At 40.9% G+C, this 20,249-nt stretch overlaps 1 protein-coding gene across 2 annotated transcripts in view; it reads right to left on the minus strand.

The window, feature by feature from the left end:
- Positions 1–17,385, minus strand: part of CLVS2 (clavesin 2) — a 61,571-nt gene extending 44,186 nt beyond the window's left edge. Inside the window, exons 1-3 of one of the 2 annotated variants that reach the window (XM_081094751.1) lie at positions 16,792–17,385; positions 15,498–16,391; positions 3,980–4,154 (exon numbers count right to left, since the gene is read on the minus strand). In XM_081094751.1, the coding sequence (XP_080950877.1) occupies positions 3,980–4,154; positions 15,498–15,886 (564 nt within the window). In that variant the 5' untranslated portion in view covers positions 15,887–16,391; positions 16,792–17,385. The remainder of the gene's footprint in view (positions 1–3,979; positions 4,155–15,497; positions 16,392–16,791) is intronic. The other variant, XM_081094752.1, reaches the window with a different exon arrangement.
- Between the last annotated feature and the right edge of the window lie 2,864 nt (positions 17,386–20,249).

The raw sequence follows: 20,249 nt of genomic DNA on the forward strand, positions 1-20,249 counted from the left end.
AGAACATGGCAAGAGAACCTGACTAGAACATGGCTACAGAACCTGGCTGGAGAACCTGGAGAACCTAGCAAGAGAACATGGACACAGAACCTGGCTGGAGATCCTAACCAGAACTTCGCTGGAGATCCAGACCAGAACTTGGCTGGAGATCCTGGCTAGAGATCCTGGCTAGGCTGCTGATCAACTGAACGCTGTCTCCGTGTCATTCCTTCTTCGCCGACTCCGTCTACACCTTTGGGGACCCCTGGACCCGCTGGGGATGAATCCCAGCAGCATATGCCCGGGTTGCAGGCTCGATCCCCAGTGGGATGCTTGCAAGCGGCAGCCAATCAATGATTCTCATCATTCTAGCTCTCTCTCCCTCTCCCTTTCTCTCTGAAATCAACAGAAAATATATATTATAAAAATAAACTGAGCTTATCTACTTTTTCTTAAGCACAGCCCTGGAAACAATTGAAACAAGATTCAGGAAAGGCATTGGTCTTTGGATTCAGCCAACCTGGACTCAAGCCTTGATGTCAGTTAAGAAAATTTGGGTGTCAAACTCTCTGAAGTTTCATTTCCTGACCTACAAAATGGAATCCATATAATTCCACCAGGACAGTATGGGAGTTCTCAAATGAGATCTAACCCCTCCCTCTTTTGATACGAGCCCATTCTTCTACCCAAAAAGATCTTCCTAAAGCAGAGGAGTGACCAAGTCACTTTCTTGTCTAAAATCTCCCTGTGTCTGAGAGCATGGGCCAATCCACATAGCATGCCATCCTCTATCCATGGAGCCAAGGCTCAGTGTGCCTTTCCCAGTCATTTCTGGTCATTCACCACAATTTATTCCTCACTCTAACCAGATCAAAACAGATTTATCATGTACTTGCAATCCCTTGTAGCTGTGTGTTCCTTCAAAAGCACTTCCCAAAAGTTTCCCTGCCCAAAATGCTTTTCCTATTCTAGTCAACTTAGCAAACTCTAGCTCAACTCTCAGGCCAAGGATATCTTCACAGTCATCACCTTTTCAACGGTGCCTGGAGCTTCTCTGAAAAGAAAGATTAATTTTCACTAGATGAAACCATTTCAATTTGACTTGGCTTCCAACATGAAAAATTATTTTACTTGGCATCTAACATGAACATATCTAGACGCTATTTAACCACACAGTGAAGTAATTTTTTAAAATGCAATCTGTGTATCTACAATCTGAGCATTACAAGCAAAATATGAGATCATTCAGATTCCCAAAGTCAATTAACTTTAGGTCTTCACAGTCTAGGTAGTCACTGAATTGTGAGAAAACCAGCACATATGCAGAATAATATGGCACCTAAAAAAATTAGCTCTTGCACAATGATTACTTTGCTCATTGATATCACTTACTGGGTGCAAGATGTATAATTTCTAATATAATACTTTAAATCTGCTATAAATGAATAGACAAAGATTCAAACAAGTTTAGGAATTTACCAAATATTTGATATGTGGCAGGGTTGTCATCCAAACCCAGGTCTGTCTGCCCCTAAAGCCCATTTTATTTTCACCCTTCCACATTGTCTCTGTTGACCTTGTACTGTGATGACAGGTGGATCTTCTAGCAATGGTCTATGTGTCCATATCCAAGGTATCAGGTGCTATCGCTAGCCAAGTCACTCAAAATACTCTTTCACTTAAGGAAAAGGGAATTTGTGTGTGCAGACAGAGAGGTTATGCAGTAACCTCAAGAGAAAGAGAGATGGGACCTCTTCAAAACACAATTACATCCCATTCATAATGCACTTCATTCAAGTAAGTTTCCTCTCTGGCACTAACATCTTTAGCCTTTCTTATTTTGGGTTCAACTCCCTAGAATATATTTTATGTGTGCCTAAGTAAAAGTAACATATTATAGTAGAATTATGACATGGCATAAACCATCACTGAGTTAAGAAAAATATTCTCACATCAAAAAAAGGAAAAATAAATAAAAATATTATCACCTCTCAATTTCCCTGACTGGGTTAATTGGAGGTTATTTATTGTTGTGGTGGTGTTGGTTGTCTTGATGATGGTATTAGTCTTGTTTAGTGACCAAGAATTGTGTATATATATATATATATATATATATATATATATATTTAATTCAAATGTTTTATGGTCTTATGTCAATCTCAAAAATAGTTTATCCGTGCTCTGCATGAAGTATATATCAATGGACAATAAAATTTCTCACATGGTAAATGCAAAAAAACAGACTTGATTAGAAAAGTCAGAAAATGTAACTTCTGTATAAAACTAAGTATGAAATCATGCATGTTACAATGGAACATTTTTAGCACATCTTATAATCCTGTTCAGAATTACCACTATAATTTTAGATATAGTACAGAGACAGAGACGCATATATAGACATAGAGATAGAGCATTTAAAAAAATCAATTTGAACTGAAGAAAACATTGAGTTTAAAGGTTAATAACATGTCACATTTATTCACAGGAAGAGTTCACTTATTGTAAGTGGCTTCCCAACCAACCACCAGAAAGCACGAGCCCTGTTCCCTCAATCTCAGTCCTGGGAGAAAGAAAAGGAGATGGAAACGTTTATGGGGAGCAGAGAGGAGGCAGCCAGCCCAGGCCCTGCAGGCCGAGACTGTCTCCCTCTCCAGCACATGCACAGAGGTTCCATCTGATGACAGCTCCTGTCATGCTGACTCTTTGCACTTAAAGAAGTTCCGATAGTGGCCATGGCCAATAGGAAGCTCCCGAACATGTCTGAACTTCCCGTTTTTCTCCTGCAAGGACTTCTCGCCTTACTACTAAATGGCTCCATACAGTGTGTGAGTTGGCAAATAGCAAAGCACTGAGGCTATCTCTGAAGTGGTTTTTTTAAGTTTCATGGGAATGATAGGCGTTCCCCAGTCCCTCATGCAGCGGAAGGCCTACTCTACCGCTAGTGCAAAGAGAAGACGCAGGTTAAACAGTGATAACAAGTCTAAAAAGCTAGGTTGCCATCCTGTGTTAAGTAACATGGTTGGTGGTAACCGATTTTCTTTACAAGATAAAAACCACTTTATACACTGCAGGCAACAGGGCACATTCCACACATTTCCGAATAGGCATTATCCTGTGCCCTCTCCCAACCTTATTAATTGTCTCTATGGAGTTTTAAAAAAGAAAAGTGCTGTTCAAGGTAAGACAGGAGCAAGGGTGACTCACCAAAAACAAGTCAGGAAACGTGTACCAGAAAAAGCCTATGCGGAGAAAAGGGACCAGTTTGTCTTATTCACTCCAGACGCAAAACTCAAACTATGAATTCAAACAGGTTAAGGCTTAAGCTGTTCTGCTGCCTGGAGGAGTGGCTCGTTTTTAGGGAGCAATCAGCCATCAGCAAATTATCATATACCACTAAATAATCATTGATTTTTTCCATTTTATAATTCCCAATCAGTTAAATGTCATTTACTGGAAGAGGCGCCATCCCTATGTAAATTCTATGTGTTAGCCCTTGCACACACACAAAAACCCCAATTAAGTCTAGAAAAGTAATTCAAAACAGTGGTTCCATAGCTTAGAGATCAAAAACCTGTTGGCTGGCTTTCCAACAGCTTTTAGGCAGCATGCCATCATATTCCAAATTCACCAGCTTAAATGAAATAAGGTAGCAAACCTTTAACTAATTAACTAATAGACACAGAAAAGAAAAAAGAAACAAAACAAGCCTAAAGCGTTAATGATTAAAATCCAAAAGATGTTGTTAGTTCTGATTATCAAGGTATCGTATTTATGTTTAGGCATAGTGAGGGCTTATGCCAAGTATTACAAATTCTCATCTGTTAAAAGGCCCACATCCTTTTTCTTCTAAAATCCTATGTCCAGTTAGTGTTTTAATGTCTGTGCTTGAAAACTATCTAAAAATTGCTTTTATTCCTTACGTAAGACATTTTGCTATTCTAACAAATTAGGTAAGTCAAACATGGGAGACCAAGAAAGGGGAGAATTTGCCAGCTTTTACCTGGAGGCCTTCGATAGCCAATCGCAGCATGCTGGGAGTCAGTTTAGAGGCTTGCTTGAAGGTGAAGTTACTCCAGTCTATGATCAAAACAAATCCATTTACTTGAAGCTCAGGATCTTCAATCATGGCTTCTAAAGACAGCAAGATGGCACGTAAAATGTCCACCAGTGTGTACCTATAAGCAACAGGAGAGTCCTCATTACATCTGATAACCACTGTGGAAAGATCTCAGCACACTAAAAACTACTCTGAAAATACCTAAGAAATATTAGGGAGATGATTTTGTTCAAAGGTATTATTTTAAGAGCAACTTGTTTTGCGGCACTCAGGTGACATATTCGAATTTAGCATGTATTCTACCAAAAAAAACTATCATGTTTTGGGAAATACTACAGTTCTCTTCATAGTCACAGCCATTTACTTTACCTCTAGGCCTTCCTATCATTTTCTAAAGTGGCATTTTAACTACTCTGAGAATTGGGCATAGTATCTTTTTAAATAGCTCAGGAATGCTCTCAGTAATACTGACATTTCATACGTGCGTATTTGAAAATTTTCTGAATGAGATTTGAGGAGTCTCAACAATAAATAAGAATAGTATATTTGAACAAGTATGGGTAAAATTGTCAGCATATTTTAATTACTTGTATTGAGTTTGCTTCATGAAAATAAAAGAAAGGCCCTGACCACTTTGGCTCAGTGGATAGAGCGTCAGCCTGCAGACTTAAGGGTCCCAGGTTCGATTCCAGCTAAGGGCATGTACCTTGGTTGCGGGCACATCCCCAGTAGGGGGTGTGCAAGAGGCAGCTGATCGATGTTTCTCTCTCATCTATGTTTCTAACTATCTCTCTCCCTTCCTCTCTGTAAAAAATCAATAAGATATATTTTTAACAAAAGAAAAGAAAGAGGAAGAGATATATGGACAGAAAGAAAGGAACATCAATGAGTACAAAGGGGGAAATTTAACTGTCTATGATAATACAGGCCTTCTGAATTAGGGGTTGGATCTCTAACTTTTTCTGACTTGCACCTTAGTACTGTATCTGGCACATTGTAAAAATCCAATAAATGCTCTTTACGTTCCCGTAAAATGGACAAGATTAGAGTGCAAAGACACTACTAGTACTGTGGACTGACGTACTCAGTGGAGGTAAGGATGGAGATTAGAAGCCAAATTTGAGAAGTATTTCAGAAGTAAACTTGTAAAAATTTGACACTTAATTAAATATGGAGACTAAGATGATGGCAACGTAAAGGATGACCCACAGATCCTAGCTTCAGAGCCTGAATAAACAATATAATGCAAAAAGAAGATGCAGTTGGGGTTGGCTGAAAATGAAGAGTTTGGAATGGAACCTGTAGTACACTCATCGAATAGCAATTAAGTACCTGAAGAGTAGATTCTAAACTCGAGGGCTCCAGGTTGAAGATCCCAGAAACAAAAACATACAGATCCCTAAACTCAAGAAAGCGAAGGAGGTAATGCAACCAGAGCTGAGAAAAAAAATGAGATACGGTAATTATTCTAAAAAAAAGAATTCTAGCACTTTAAGAGGAAGCAACAAAATTATGGAATTTTGAGCACCCTGCATCTCAAGTTTTGTGTGTGTGTGTATTTCTCTTCAGACATTCCGGTGTTCAATAAAAGTTACAGAAAGAAATCTTGACCTCAGAAGGAGGTAGATGGATTAGAAGTGAAATCACAGGCATTTAGTGGAAGTGATAGGCTGACTTCCACTAAATGTTCACTCACAGTATGGGACAGTGAGTACATATGAGGGAATAGTTCTATTTTTACTTCTAAAAACATTTGGAGGAGAATGGAGAAAGCATAGTATTGCAGAAAGGAAGGAATAATTGACAACAAAAGATCAGATGGCTTCTCACTTTCTCTGGGCCTCATTCTTTATCTGAAAAATTAGTACCGCAGAATGGAATAGGATCTCTCTGGAAGCCCAGCTTTAAGCCAGCATAGAGCATGGTGTCAGGAGATTTCAAGATGAATTTCTTCCCATTCCCTCATTAGCTGGTGAGCCTGGACGTACTTGGCAGAGTATAATCAGAACTGAAGAATATTTGTTTTAATCTTTTACTTTAAAATTTAATGATGATCTTTAGATAGCTTATTACTATTGTAAAAGGCAAAGATCAACAGGGTTTTTTTAAGTCTCTGGATAGTATATAGGCTATTTATAGTCCTAAGGATATGGCATCCTAAAATACTTTCTAAACATATAAGATAATAATTTTTTGTAGAGTTCTGTTACTTATTTGTCTTTAAAACTGTGAAATATGGCCCTAGCCAGTTTGGCTCAGTAGATAAAGCATCAGCCTGTGGACTGAAGGGTCCCGGGTTCGATTCCGATCAAGGGCACATGCCCGGGGTTACAGGCTCAATCCCCAGTGCAGGGCGTGCAGGAGTTAGCCAATCAACAATTCTCTCTCATCATTGATGTTTCTCTCTCTCTCCCCCTCTCCCTTCCTCTCTGAAATCAATAAAAAATATTTTTTAAACTGAAACATGTATGGCTGAATACCTTATCTGTCACTTCATGGTTGGCCTATCTCCTTTTTAAATATAATGACCTAACACAATGTTATAACCAAAAGCCTATGGGAAGTTGGAGCAAGAAAGCTATATTTCTGGTTAAAATGTAGCCCCTCCTTTAAACAATATTCATTTTAATTCCTGACATTTATAATAATATCACAGCAATAAAAATTAGAAATTAGAAAAGTTCAACTTAGAAATTTTCTCTCGTTATATTCATTCTTGTGTCACCTATAAAAATACCAAATAGCATTAATACCAAAGTAGCATTAAGTAAAATTTGAATCTAAAGTAAGTTTTGGAAGGATGATGCATTGTACATGGAAAAGAATAAATCATGGCACCAGGAAGGGCTGAAAATAAGAGGCAATTTGTTTTAAGTAACCCACTCTAAATAGGTTCTATAGGACTGTGTCTAAGCCAAGAGAAATTTATATGCATATTATTATTCCAACAGAACTAAAATAAGACAGATCTCAGGATCAGCAATGGAATCAAAGCAGGTTGGCAACGTTTTTAAGAGTAAATCTCACCAAGTTTTAAAATTTGATATCCTGCTCCAAAAAAAGAATTAAATGGTATTTATATAAATGATATTAATGTGTAAGTTTAAGAATCACAAAAAGCATCCTAGCTGACTGCATTCAAAGGGCAGGTCAAAACCCCTCTTGACACTCCAGTCCTCTGTTGTCAGACATGTCACATTGCTGCCATTGGCAGCTCAGCAGGCTATTCCTAAGCAGAGTATTATTAAAAGAGGTCTTGCTAAAGTCTGTAAAAAATTTCCAAAGAAATGGAGCAAGTTATGTATTTTATCTCTTCAGGAATCCCACAATAATTCTACTCTTAGAAATTATTTTTTACTGTTACAATTTATACAGTGTCAGTGCAGTAAATAGTCCACATGTTCCTGCGTGGGGTTGGCACCCCAATTTGTAGGAGCTGCACCATGGCTATTCTTCCCTTGAATGCTGGGAAAAGGCCATAGATAACAGACTAGCACAGCTACACAGCTCTTGACTCCTGACTGTGCTTCCTAAAACAGCATTAGAGAAAGCCTGAATCTGAAATCAACTCAGAGAGGAAGATGAGTAGCATGGAGTAAGAAATAATGCCACCAGTTGAGGGATTTTACAGGTGGCACACCAGTCTAGGAGGACGATGCTCTTGAAATAGATCAAAGTTGCTATAATATAGAAACATGAGATGGGGACTTGGCCACCCGCTTTTCCTATTTACTACCAGTGCAATCAAGAGCAGGGGAACTTCTTCTCCTGCCTCCAGCCCTGAAAGGCTTTGGGTGCCTACTGGTCCTGTGCTTCTCTCCTGGGGTTCACAGTGCCTCATCCTCTACCACAGTTTACAATCAGGGCAAAGGGCAACCTAAATCACAAACAGGTCATTTCCTTCCTCCTTCCCAACCCTTTCTTTCAGCCTGACAGGGGGAACTGGCATCTTGGCATCACAACAGCAAGCAATTTTCCCTTTGTTACTGAATCAATCAGCCATTATTAAATTCTTCATGAAGGCTGCCCTGCCCATCAGTGTTCATTAAGCCAGATCTGAAGCATTTCCTATTATAAAGGTGCTAGGGGAGAGACAAAGGAGAAGAATTACCTTTATTAATGCCTCGAGGTGTCATTAGTGCTAAAGTTGAGCCCATCTACATGTTTTATATTACTGAGGGGAAATAATAATAATACCTCTATCCATGTAATAGTTTCAGATTTCCAAAGGAATTTCAAATGTATTATCTTAATCTCAAAATGAGCCCAAAGTCTCAGTACTGGCTTTGATGCTATTATTTTGGAGATGAGGACATAGATGAGGTCTCAGCAAATTATAGAGATGAAAACACAAGTCTCAGAGAATGGAAATAGTTTGCCCAGAATCCCCATGGGAGTAAAACAGCAGCCCAGGTGTGAAGCCAGCTCTTTCTGACACCACAGTTCTCTCCACTCCCTGTGGTGTCTCATGCTAGAACAGAGTGTGATGAATAGCTGTTCTGCTTTTTCATGTGTCAGTGGCATAATGTGTCGGAAAATAGATCAGAAAGTCAATACCATCATGGTGCCATGCCAGGTACCAGGACACATTCCAGCCCGGCCCCAACAGCGGGCTTTGGTGGAGGAAGAGCAACCAGACATTCAATAGAATTGGGATGGGAAGAGGCTAAGTCTACCAACCCTGGAGAAAATATGAACTCTGAAATATTCATGTGTCTGGTTTGTATCACTAAGCAAGAAGATTATCTGTGTGGGCCTTGCTGCTATGGGAATGTAGGTGAGTGAGAACAAAAGATGTTTTGCTGGATATCAATCATCTAGAGAAAAAATGTCTTTCCTTGAAAAAAGGTTTGAAAAGTATACACTGCTGCCACCAAAATAAAATAAAACAGAATTGTGCTGGAAATATGCAAACACATCAGGAAGGCAGCTCTCCTTGTCAGGGCGGGACACTCCAGCCAGTGCCTTCTTAGTGCAGTCTTTCCCTCAGAATATTCATTGCAGCAACTTAACTCTCTGTGTCAAGTCATCAATATTATGATAGCTAATCCAGACTTTCTAAACCATAGACGATTTTTAAATGATCAGAGCTGGCCTTTTTGATATAATTGTATCACATTCTGTGTGTTTATCTAGATTTATGTGGCTGTCTTTACATGCAAAAAAAGTTTGACCAATTCACTGATTATGGGTGAAATACTTAACTGCTCTATGCCTCAGTTTCCTCATCTACAAAATATAAATATTAACAGGACCTACCTTGTATGATTCTATTAAAGATTTTATAAGTAAATGTTTAACTGCTTAAAAGAGTGCCTGATACATGCTATAAAAGTGATTTAAAATGAACAAATAAGTTAATTAATTAATTAATTAAAATGAAATGCTAAAAGGTTGAATTTAGTTAACCAAGTAGGCAATGCTGTCTCTATAAAACACTCAGTAGCTCACAGCTGCCCCTCTGCCCTGAACTTCTCCACTGGCAAAGAGTCCCCTCATTAAGCACTTACAACTCTCTGCTGGTTATTTAGCTTTTCATGTATTTTCTTCCCACAGATGTTGTATGTCCCTTGTTAGTACAAATAATGTGTTATGTGTGTTTATTTGCCTCCAGCAACTGCTAAATTTCTGTGTGTAACAAACATTAGACTAAAGTGTTCTTTTTTAAAAATTGATTTGAGTACCATTCGCTCGGTTTGATGTTATGAGGACCTGACATACAAAGACATCCTTTCCCTCATGTCAGTCGTGTCACTTACTACGTTAATGAAATATACACCTGTCCTCAGTGATGTAAAAGCACTCAAACTTTTTCCCAGAATGGAGGAAATGTATTCATTTACAAAGGATAACTTATTAATTTCCTAACTTGGCTCATGGTTTAAAATAGCTTTAAACATTTCGAGGCACACTTTCAGTGCACTGTAGTAACCTCAAGTCCTTTGCTTCTCTCCAACTTTGTTTAAAGTTTCATATTTGAAACACGCCTGGCTCAGTCCAGACCCGATCAACTTCCTACTGAAGTTACCCTCGGTCTTTGCTGTTATTTCAGAATTGTTTTACTAAATACTTCATAATTGCTCAGTTTTTGGAGACTGTCCTATTTTTTTTTTTTTTTTTTTTTTTTTAGAGAGAGAGAGATTTGTTCCAATATTCTACTAACATTTTTCAGGACAATTTTTCTCTTTCGCATTTTCCATGCTATGGACCAAGGGCATAGTTTGGAATGAGCTGTCGTTTCCAGAGCTTTGTTAAAAGAGCATCCTTATAAGAAAGCGATGCGGAAACTCTGCTGGAGCAGAAACCCCGCGGAATCCACACCTGCCACTGCTAGCTTTGACCTAATCTCCAAGCCCACCCAGAATAGAGCACAGCAGTGCTTCCAGGATTGTGAAGGTAAACATTCCTGACCCTGTCATGATATATAACACCGTGAAGTAAAAGTAGAGAAATATTTTAAGATTTTAATAAATTGAGCCAAGGTCTTGAAAAATCAAGGCAAAAAAATTATCTTGTGTAGTCCATGGTTACTTTTTAAATTTTAATCCGTCGTCATCATAAATCTTTCAATTTGGAGATTGGTCACATTATTTTAATAAATGGAAGCATTATCATAATTCAGTCTGAAACTGCAAATAGCTAGCCATTTGTATAATATTTTCTTTTGTATGAAAAGCCACACAAAGTAAACAAGCTGACAATAATACGGTTTTTAGGCAAACTCCAGGATCAGTTTCAGGATCATAGCAGTGTCTAACCAGTCAGGCTTCTACCCCTTCCAGAGCTTCAATACTCTGAGTGATGATCAATATCCATTATGACAAGCCAAACAGAGTGCAAGATGGTCGGTGCTTTCGGAATTGCCACTATGTTAAGAATTATTTTCGTTTAACTGTATTTAATGGTTTTCCTATCATTATTAACCAGATTCCAGATAAATTATTGTTTGCTGTACTAAAGTACAGAGAACTACTTTATAAGTAATGAGGTAAAGTACAACTTGACGGCTAAAAATTACAGGTCAACTATCAGAATATGTGTCATCATTATATTTCAGGTGACACAATTCACTCATGAATATTCCCAATATATATGACTACTCAGATACCTGCTCTCATGTCCTAGGGCAGTGGTTGGCAAACTGCGGCTCGCGAGCCACATGCGGCTCTTTGGCCCCTTGAGTGTGGCTCTTCCACAAAATACCACGTGCGGGCGCGCGTACAGTGCGATTGAAACTTCGTGGCCCATGCGCAGAAGTCGGTTTTCGGCCTGGGCGCGTCTATTTTGAAGAAGTACTGTTGATATTTGGCTCTGTTGACTAATGAGTTTGCCAACCACTGTCCTAGGGTGTAGATCATGATCTAGTTTTATTCCAAACTTCCTTTTCTAGCATCCTTTGCAATCTCTTCTAGCTTCACGGTACATCATCCTCACATTCTGTTGTTGAAATCAGGTGGAAATTTGAAGGATCTGTTGAGTCCTAAGCAGGGCACTATCTCTCATGAAAGACATACAGGATGTAATGTATGGAGGGCTACTGCATCCTAGTGATGCAGTGAAATAACCCAATTGTTTTTAAATGTATAGAATTTACCCTCGCTTTCAGAAATTATGTTAGATGATCTGAAAGAAAGGAGATTACATTTTATGAATATTTTCCAAGGACATCCTGCTCAATAAATGTAATAAATCATCTAAGCCTATTCTGTTCTTTTTCAAAAGAACCACAAATCAAACTGAAAATCACTTTGACATTTCAGTATTTCATTTTTTTAAGATTTATTAGAAGGTGGGTACACTGTAAATATTATTTTACCTCAGTCTTCCTGAAAATTTCATGTCTCTTGTAAAGACTTTGGAAGTGGTCCAAATCAATATGCTGAAACTGACCTGCATTATATTGCAGTAGAAAGAGACACTGTTTTATTTATAGTCATCATCTCACACCTATTTACTATTTCCAGTCTCCTGGGAAGCACAGGAAACTGTCCTACAAATTTAATATAGGAGAAAGTATGTATTAGGTAACTTTCTACTTAGGATCATTTTTTAGATGTATAACCGAATTCAACTAAAGAAATATTTATTGAGCATTAACTCTAGCTCAGGTGCTCTTATAAAATAATAACATAAGGCTTAGTCTTTTTTATATACAGATTAATTATTTCAGAGGTCTTTACAAAGCTCTTCAAAACTTATTTTAAAAATCTTCTGTTTCCCTTTGGGAAGTTGAAAATAACCTGTTTTCCAAATAAAAGGGGGGCATTATTTCTAACTGACTTCTGGAATTTCCCTCTGTAACTGTAGACATTCCCACCTATTGTTTCTTTAAAACAATGCTCCTTTCTGTGTAAGGTGTTGAAAGCCAGGTGAATCACTGATCAGCTCAAGGAAGGGGGTCCAAATTTTGTTCAGATGAGCAGTCAGTCTTCTCCAGAGACCCAAGTTGTTTGGGCTGCAGGATCAGAGCAGAAAGGTGAGAACACCAGACATGGCTATCCACCTAACACAGCAACAGTGAGGTAAATATCTAGGGAAGGTGGTAGAAATTTCCATAGGAGCCAAGTCAGATAAGACTTGAGGCTGCAGCATGGAAGAAGAAAGGGGGATCAGGCCAAAGGTAGGAGAAGGGCTGGTGCTGTGCTGGTACTGCCAGAAACGCAGCTGTCCCGCAGGTTCCTGGGCAGTTGTTATGCACATGTACCAATGATAGTGGTTTACAGAGGATGCCAAGAGAATGGACCTGTTTATCCACTAGTCCTTGTTATTGGGTATATGTAGGTTTGGGAAGGAGGGCAGGCAGGGAGAGGGAAGGAATAACTTTTTTTTTAGAATGTAGAAGGAGGAAACTCAACTGAATTTTAGTGAAACTCTAAATAATTTGTATACCTTTTGACTTTGATGTACTATAACTTCATGATTATGTCTACGCATTTACATCCATAGAAGCAGAATTCACAATTATTAGTCTAGAACCTGATAGGGTATTTTCATAGGACACAGCTTCTCATTTTTAATTTCACATGTACAAATTTTTTAATATTTAAAGTTTTTATGTAGACTTAATAAAAATAGTTTTATATACCAATTAACAAATCTTCTCCCATTGTAGATTTCCAGGGAGATAGATTTTGATTGCTCATAACCTATCCTTTATAGAAAAGTATAAAATAGACAACAAAAATATAGTCTCTTTAGTAATCTGGAATAACCAACTTCCCATATACATAAGAACTGTTAAGTGATGTTCATCTTAATTAGGTTTATACATAAGTGTGAATATTAGCTCACTTATAGATATAAATTAAAATGGGTCTAATGTAAATGCATGTCTCATGCTAAGTGAAATAAGCCAGCCAGAGAAAGACAGATACCATATGACCTCATTTATCTGTGGAATCTAATGAACAAATAATTTAATAAACAAAATAGAAACAGAAGGATAGATACATAGAACAGACCGACAGCTGTCAGAGGGAAGGGAGATTAGGAGGCAGGGTGAAAAAAAATGGAAGTGGGCAAAGGGGAGGATAAATGGGGATGGAAAGAGACTTTACTTTGGTCAATGAGTGAATAATGCAGGATGCAGATGTTTTATTGAGTTGTACACTTGAAACCTTTATAGTTTTATTTACCAATGTAACCCCAATAAAGTCAATAAAAATTAATATACATTGAATAATAGAAAGAAAGAAAGAAAGAAAGAAAGAAAGAAAGAAAGAAAGAGAGAGAGAAAGAAAGAAAGAAAGAAAGGAAGAAATGCATGTCTCCCTAAATGTGGTCTGCCTAATATCTTTCAGACTTTGAAACATATTTAAATATAAAATTTCCACAACTCCCATTTAACTGTAGCTTAATAAACAAAGTTCTGATCTCATTGACAAAAGGAAGAGTAGGTTTCTTTCTTGAATAAAAGTTTTCCATTTTGATATATACAATCACTGGTTTGCATGACCCTACAATGTACTTGTCAGATTTTTTTTAAATGTTAAAGAAAAATTGTGGTTAAAGAATGGCATTTCATGGTCCTTTAAATTTTGCTACCAATAAAAAGTAAAATATGATCTCTATAACTAACCAAAGTAAGTAACAGGACTCCATTCTCCCTCAATGGCTAACTCTATTAGTTTCTTAGTTTTATGATTTTAAGATTCCTCAGGTAGTAGGTTGTCTTTATATTTGCCTAAAAAATGATTGTAGTAGTTCTCAACCTAGAATTACAGAGAAAAGGTAGCCAATTAATGGGTAAAAACCTGTTAAAAGTATTAATTTACATTCTAAGATCCCAAGACTCTGAAAGGCCTATCTAGAAATCTATAAGATATCCCAGCCACTGAAAAAAAGTCTTTGACAATTGAACCAGAGATGGTTTAAACTAACTTGATGCATCAAAAGTCCCCATTCACAGAACTAAAAAACCACACCAATATTTTAACAACCAGCTTCTTATAATTCATGGTTCTGATAACATGTTTAAGTTCCATGAAATACATTTACCTTTGAACTTCATTGAAACTACCTTACACAGGAGTGTTTATAATTTCTTCTATCTGTTAGTCTGAGGAAATAGTTCTGATTGAGGAAGTAGAGGAGTCACTCTCTCCCTTTTTCTATCATCTGTAGATACAATAAAAATATTTCTTCTCCATTGAAAAGCAAGAGAGCTCAAAAAGTCTACCAACTGACATATCTAAACATTTTCCACTTCCTTCCAAGAGATGAAAAATCACATCAGACAGGAAACATCTTTAGATGAGTGACAGGTGTGGAGCGGCACACCAGCCAGCCTTGATTTCAGCGTCCGTAGGCATGCTCAGCACCAGAGGATACAACTCTGCCTTTTCATTGAAGTGACACACATCATATTATCCCTTCATCTGCACATCACCAAGCAGAAAAGTTCCCAAGCAATAAAACTACTTGATCTCGGTTGAATGCCAGGCTACCCTTAAAAGATAATGTACTAGAGACAGATGATGATGATGATGATGATGATGATGATGATGATGAAGATGGTGAGCATGAAAATGATGATGATGAGTCTAGTTTAAGAATTTATTTAGAAAGAAAAATGTATTTAGAAGGAAGGAGAAAAAGTTGTCTCTATCCTCACACTAATTTCTCCAGAGAACAGTGAACTTATTTAGGAGGTGAAAAAAAATTAACACATTTATTTAGAAGTTCAATTATTTTGATTGCAGCACAAGAATAGGGTGTGGGAAGCACTTTAAGCTGCAGTAGAAGCTGGTGCTAGAGAAGTAAGAGTTACAAAGGTTTCAAACAAGCCCCTCCCACATCCCCAGGGTGCCCACCAAAAACTCATTTTTCAGTTCCATTTTCTCTTTTTTCCCAACCAAATAAACAAAAGCATGAAAGCTGTAAAGTAATGGCTACTCGGGGTAAATTCTGGAAAATGGGAGAATAAAAGAGTCCCTCATATGAGTTAGGATTTAGGATTTACCTGCTCTGATCCCAGTTGGCAGCAAAAAGGACTAGAATCTTCCTGCCATAGTGGTCCAGATTGGCCAGGCCCCCGGGGAAGCCATCCTTCAGTGCCTGCTTGATGCCAGGGTCCGTGGCCTTGAAGCTTTTGAACATGTCCAGGTTCTGCTGCCGGTACTCAAAGTACTGGGCCAGGAGGCGGAAGGCCTCGAAGTGATGAAACTTCCTGGCCCGCAAGAAGCGTAAGATGAAGGCATCATCTGTGCGCAGAAAGCCGATGTCCGGCCTGGTGATGACCATGTCCCTCACCTCCTGGATGTCCTGGTGGAGGGTGTCCGGGTTCTCATTGAGCTCCAGGCGAGCTTTCTCCAGGGTCTCGGGGGACAGCCCGGCTTGTAAATGAGTCATTGTTTTGCTGGTCCCGAGCCTCCCTGCAGCACACCTGGCCCTGGCCTCCACCACACTCTGGCCTCCAGACCTCGAAGCCGCCTGCTTCCTCTTCTTCACAGGAAATGATTTGTCTTGGTGTCCAATCAAGTACCCTGTTGCTCCCGCCTTCCCGCCGCTTGTCAATGAAGGATATAAACTTCTCTCCGCGCTCGCCTATCAAAGCGCCTCCACTTCGGTCCCCTCTTCCCTTTCCTTTAAAGAGATGCGGACCTCATCCTCTTCTTGTCCTTTCTCTCACGGAAGACAACACCCCTAAGCGCACCGGCACGGCCGGCGCTGATCTCGGTCCTGCCCTCTGCTCCCCCAAGAGGCGACAAAAACAGCCCCCACGCGCATCGCAGCCTCCGCGCTCCGCTGCCGCTGCGGTCCCTGCGAAGGATGCTCCCGCCGGGGATGACGATGGGGAGGCTGACGGATAAGGAGCTGGCTCTTCGGCGCGGAGCTCCAGGCGGGGGAAGAGCGTCTTCACCAGAAAGAAAAGGAGAGAAAGCGAGAGGGGAGAGAGGGGCTTATTTCCCTGTCTGCTTTTCAACGAATCTATTTTTAAAAAGATATTGGTGGGATTTTTATTTTAACGGATTACGATCCCAATAGGTGGAGGCTCTGCAGAGAGCTCACCGTCCCTCCGCCCCCCTCAGAGACACCCGTGATCTCATGAGGCACCAGGAGGGTTTGGGTGGCGATGGTCCCAGCGGGGGCTCCCCCCAACCCCACCCCCAACTTCTGCCTCTTTCTCTGGCCCTTTATGTCAACGGACTTGCCCCGGGGGCCTGGGGGAGCTCTCTGGGAACGTGCATTGCAAAGGCTGGGTGGGGTGGGAGGGTGGAGAAGAGGAGCGGAGAAGAACAGCAAAATGTCTCTACCTTTCCTATAAAACCCCGGAGCAAGAGAGGAGAGCGAGCAGCCGGCTCCTACCAGCACACCCGGAGGCCGGCGGGGACGCTGGCAATGCGGCACTCCCTGGCACCCAGCAGCCGCGGCTCCGGCGGCGGCCAGAGCAGCATCAGCTCCTCGGGGTGGGGTGCACCCAGCAGAGAAGAGGGGCGCGAGCGGGGACCCGGGCCGAAGACGCACAGGGGAGCCGCCGTGGACACATGGCCCGCGAGCCACCCGCCGTCTCTCCCGGCAGGAGGGGGGGTGGGGGTGCGGAGCTCAGGGCCCCCGCTGTCCCGGACCCTCGCCCGGCCCTGCCATTCCCATTTTCAGACGCGAAGGAGGGGAGCGGGCAGGGATCGCCGCGGGAGAGCAGGCCACGCGGGCGGCCGCCGCCTTTGTGCGTCCGGAGCCGCCTGGGCGGCGGGCGCGGCGGGGCGGCTGCCAGAGGCGCGGGCCTCTCCCCGGGCGCCCCGGGCCGGCGGCGGGAGTCGGGCGCGCCCCTCCGGCCGCTGCTGCGGTGGCTCCAGCTGCCGCCGCTCAAAGGGGGACCTGGTGCAGCCCAACTCCTCTCCAAGGATCCCAGCGCCGATCTCGCGGCGACGTCAGCATCCACTCGGCTCGCGCACGCCCTCCCCGCCTCTGCCTGACTCGTTTGGGTAGGACGGCGATTTTTGTGTTATTCCTACATCCCGAGCCCCAAGTTTAGCCGGTTCCCGGCCCCCGCTCCCCAGCCCGCGACTCCGGCAGGCATCGCCCGGCCGGGCAGGGGGTTGTCCCCTTACAGCCTCCCCACGCCCCCCTCCCACCCTTTGTGTGCAAGACCCTGGAGTGGCCGGGCGAGTAGCTGTTGTAGATGGTAATTCACATGGACACACACATCTGCTCGCTTGTTCCTGGAGGAGGTAATTTTGAGGTGGAAAGAGAACGGAAACATTCTGTACTTTCTGCATTCGTTGTTGCAATGTTTAATTTAGAAAAGAAGACCAGTGTTCCCAAAGCATTGTCAGCATCCGGTGGAACTTACTTGAATAGTGTATTTCAACAGTCAACTCTGGCTGCTGCATTCCCATTGAAGGGGATGAAAATGAGCCGCGGGCGTGGCGGGGGGGGGGTGGGGGTGGGGCGGGGGGGCGCGTTTGGAGAAGAGACAGTTCTTAGAGGAAGAAAAAAAAATAGACACTCTTTGACTCATTTCTTCTCTCCTAATAAAACTAATATTCCTGGAGACATATCCAATTCTTCACTCAGTTTTATGCGCCTACACACTAGAACCATCATAAAGAACAGGAATCTTTAAGCTTGAAATTATTGTCTACTGCTTTGAGGAAAAGGAAATGTTTTCTATTTTCAAAGCACAACATGTGTTCCTGAGCGAGAGCAGCTTTTGGCTGACGACATGTATAGAACGGGCTCCTGAGTTCAAGTCCACGCAATGCAAAAATATACACTGACTTCTACTAGGTGGGGCACTGTCCTGCATCCTATGGATAAATGATCTTGAAGATAAGAAAATATTGTCATTTTTATGGCAATTGGAACCCTCAGATTACAGGAACACACTTTTTGTTGTTGTTCTCATGGCAATGTGGAAAAAAAATAAGTGGGAAGGCAGACCTACATAATTTTATTAATTAAGTTTACGCAAAGTAATGTAGGAACCAGAATAAGAGAATAAATACACACACACAAATATATACATACATATATATATACATATATATGCATATGTATATATAGTCGTCATTATTCTAAAAAATTTACATTTTAATTGGGGAGGTAAAAATAAGCTTTACAGATATGTGTGTGTGTTATATGCACTATATATATTTAAGGTCCTCCTAGAACTATGTGATTATGACTCTCCAACACATTCTGAATGCAGCTGTCAAATAATTTGGTTCCCATTTCAATGTTTTTAAATTCCTTTGGGGCCATATTCTAAACATGAAGAAAATTTGTCTCATGTCTACTGTTTATATAAAGGGGTGTCAGCCATCACCGATGCTGAGAGACAGCTCTCCATGGATCTCTTGCGTTCCCGAGGCACTAACCGGTCCTTTTCCCAGACTCCTTTCAAGCCGGCGTAGTGAACAGCCTTGGAAAAGCCTGGGAAGCTAGAGAGAGTATTTCCCTCTGAACAAAGGGGAGGGTAGCGCTTTGGGAGACAGAGCTAGTGTCTCTCTCTCTTGAGAAGGGGCAAGCAGGCTTATTTGAGTTCCCTCAGCTCAGAGCCACGCTCCTGTAACAACACCCACTGCATGGGCAAACATTACCTGGCCCTCTTCGCTTAGGCGTGTGGGAACTGGAGCCCAGGAAACCAGCACAGAATAAGCTGAAGCTCATACTGCTTGTTGCACCTGAGTGACAGTCTTTAACTCTAACCCAGGAGTTTTGTATCTTCTACCAGCATCTATGAAACTGGCCTTGTTAGCTTGCAAGTAGGGCCAAATATCTAATTTTTCAAGGTGCTTAAAAACCAACTGCTTAAATTTGTCCTCTGAGATCGACATATTAGGCTATATTTTTAGAAAGAAACAAAATTAAATTAAATTTGTTGTTTCATGGTATGGTGTTACCTATATTTAGTGATGATATTTTTGTTATTAAATTTATTGGATCAGATGGGTTTCAAGTCTACATTTCTATGATACAAGATCTGTATATTGCACTGTGTGCCCACCACCCAAAGTGAAATCATCTTTCATCAACATATGCTCCCTTCACCTTCACCCGCTTCCCTCACCCCCTTCCCTCCTCTGGCAACCACCACACTGCTGTTTGTGTCCACCAGTTTGTTTTATATCCCACATATGAGTGAAATCATATGGCTCTTACCTTTTTCTGACTAATTTCACTTAGCATAATAATCTCAAGGTCCATCCATGTTGTTACAATGGCATTATTTCATCTTTTTTTTATGGTTGGGTGGGATTCCATTGCATATATGTACCACATCTTCTTTATCCAATCCTCTATGGAAGGACACTTTGGTTGTCTCCATGTCTTAGCCACAGTAAAAAATGCTGCAATGAACATAGTGGTGCATATATCATTGGGAATACATGTTTTTGAGCTTTTCAGGTATATACCCAGGAGAAGGATTGCTGAGTCATATAGTACCGCTATTCTCAATGTTTTGAGGAATCACCAGACTGTTTTCCATAGTGACTGTACCAGTTTACATTCCCACCAGCAATGAATGAAACCCTTTTCTCCATACCCTCTCCCATACTTATTATTACTTGTCTTGTTGATAATAGCCATTCTAACAGGTGTGAGGTGGTATCTCATTGTAGTTTTGATTTGCATTTCCTTAATTCAGGAGTGGGAACATCCGGCCCTGCAGGCCATATATTTTGGTCTGGCCCTGCCAAGGAAATTGCAGGCGGGACTCGAAATTCAATAAATCTAGGAGCTTTTTTCATAGTAACATAATATTTAAGTT

Source organism: Myotis nattereri (assembly GCF_964212035.1).
Source record: "Myotis nattereri genome assembly, chromosome: 6".
NCBI classification, from domain to species: domain Eukaryota; kingdom Metazoa; phylum Chordata; class Mammalia; order Chiroptera; family Vespertilionidae; genus Myotis; species Myotis nattereri.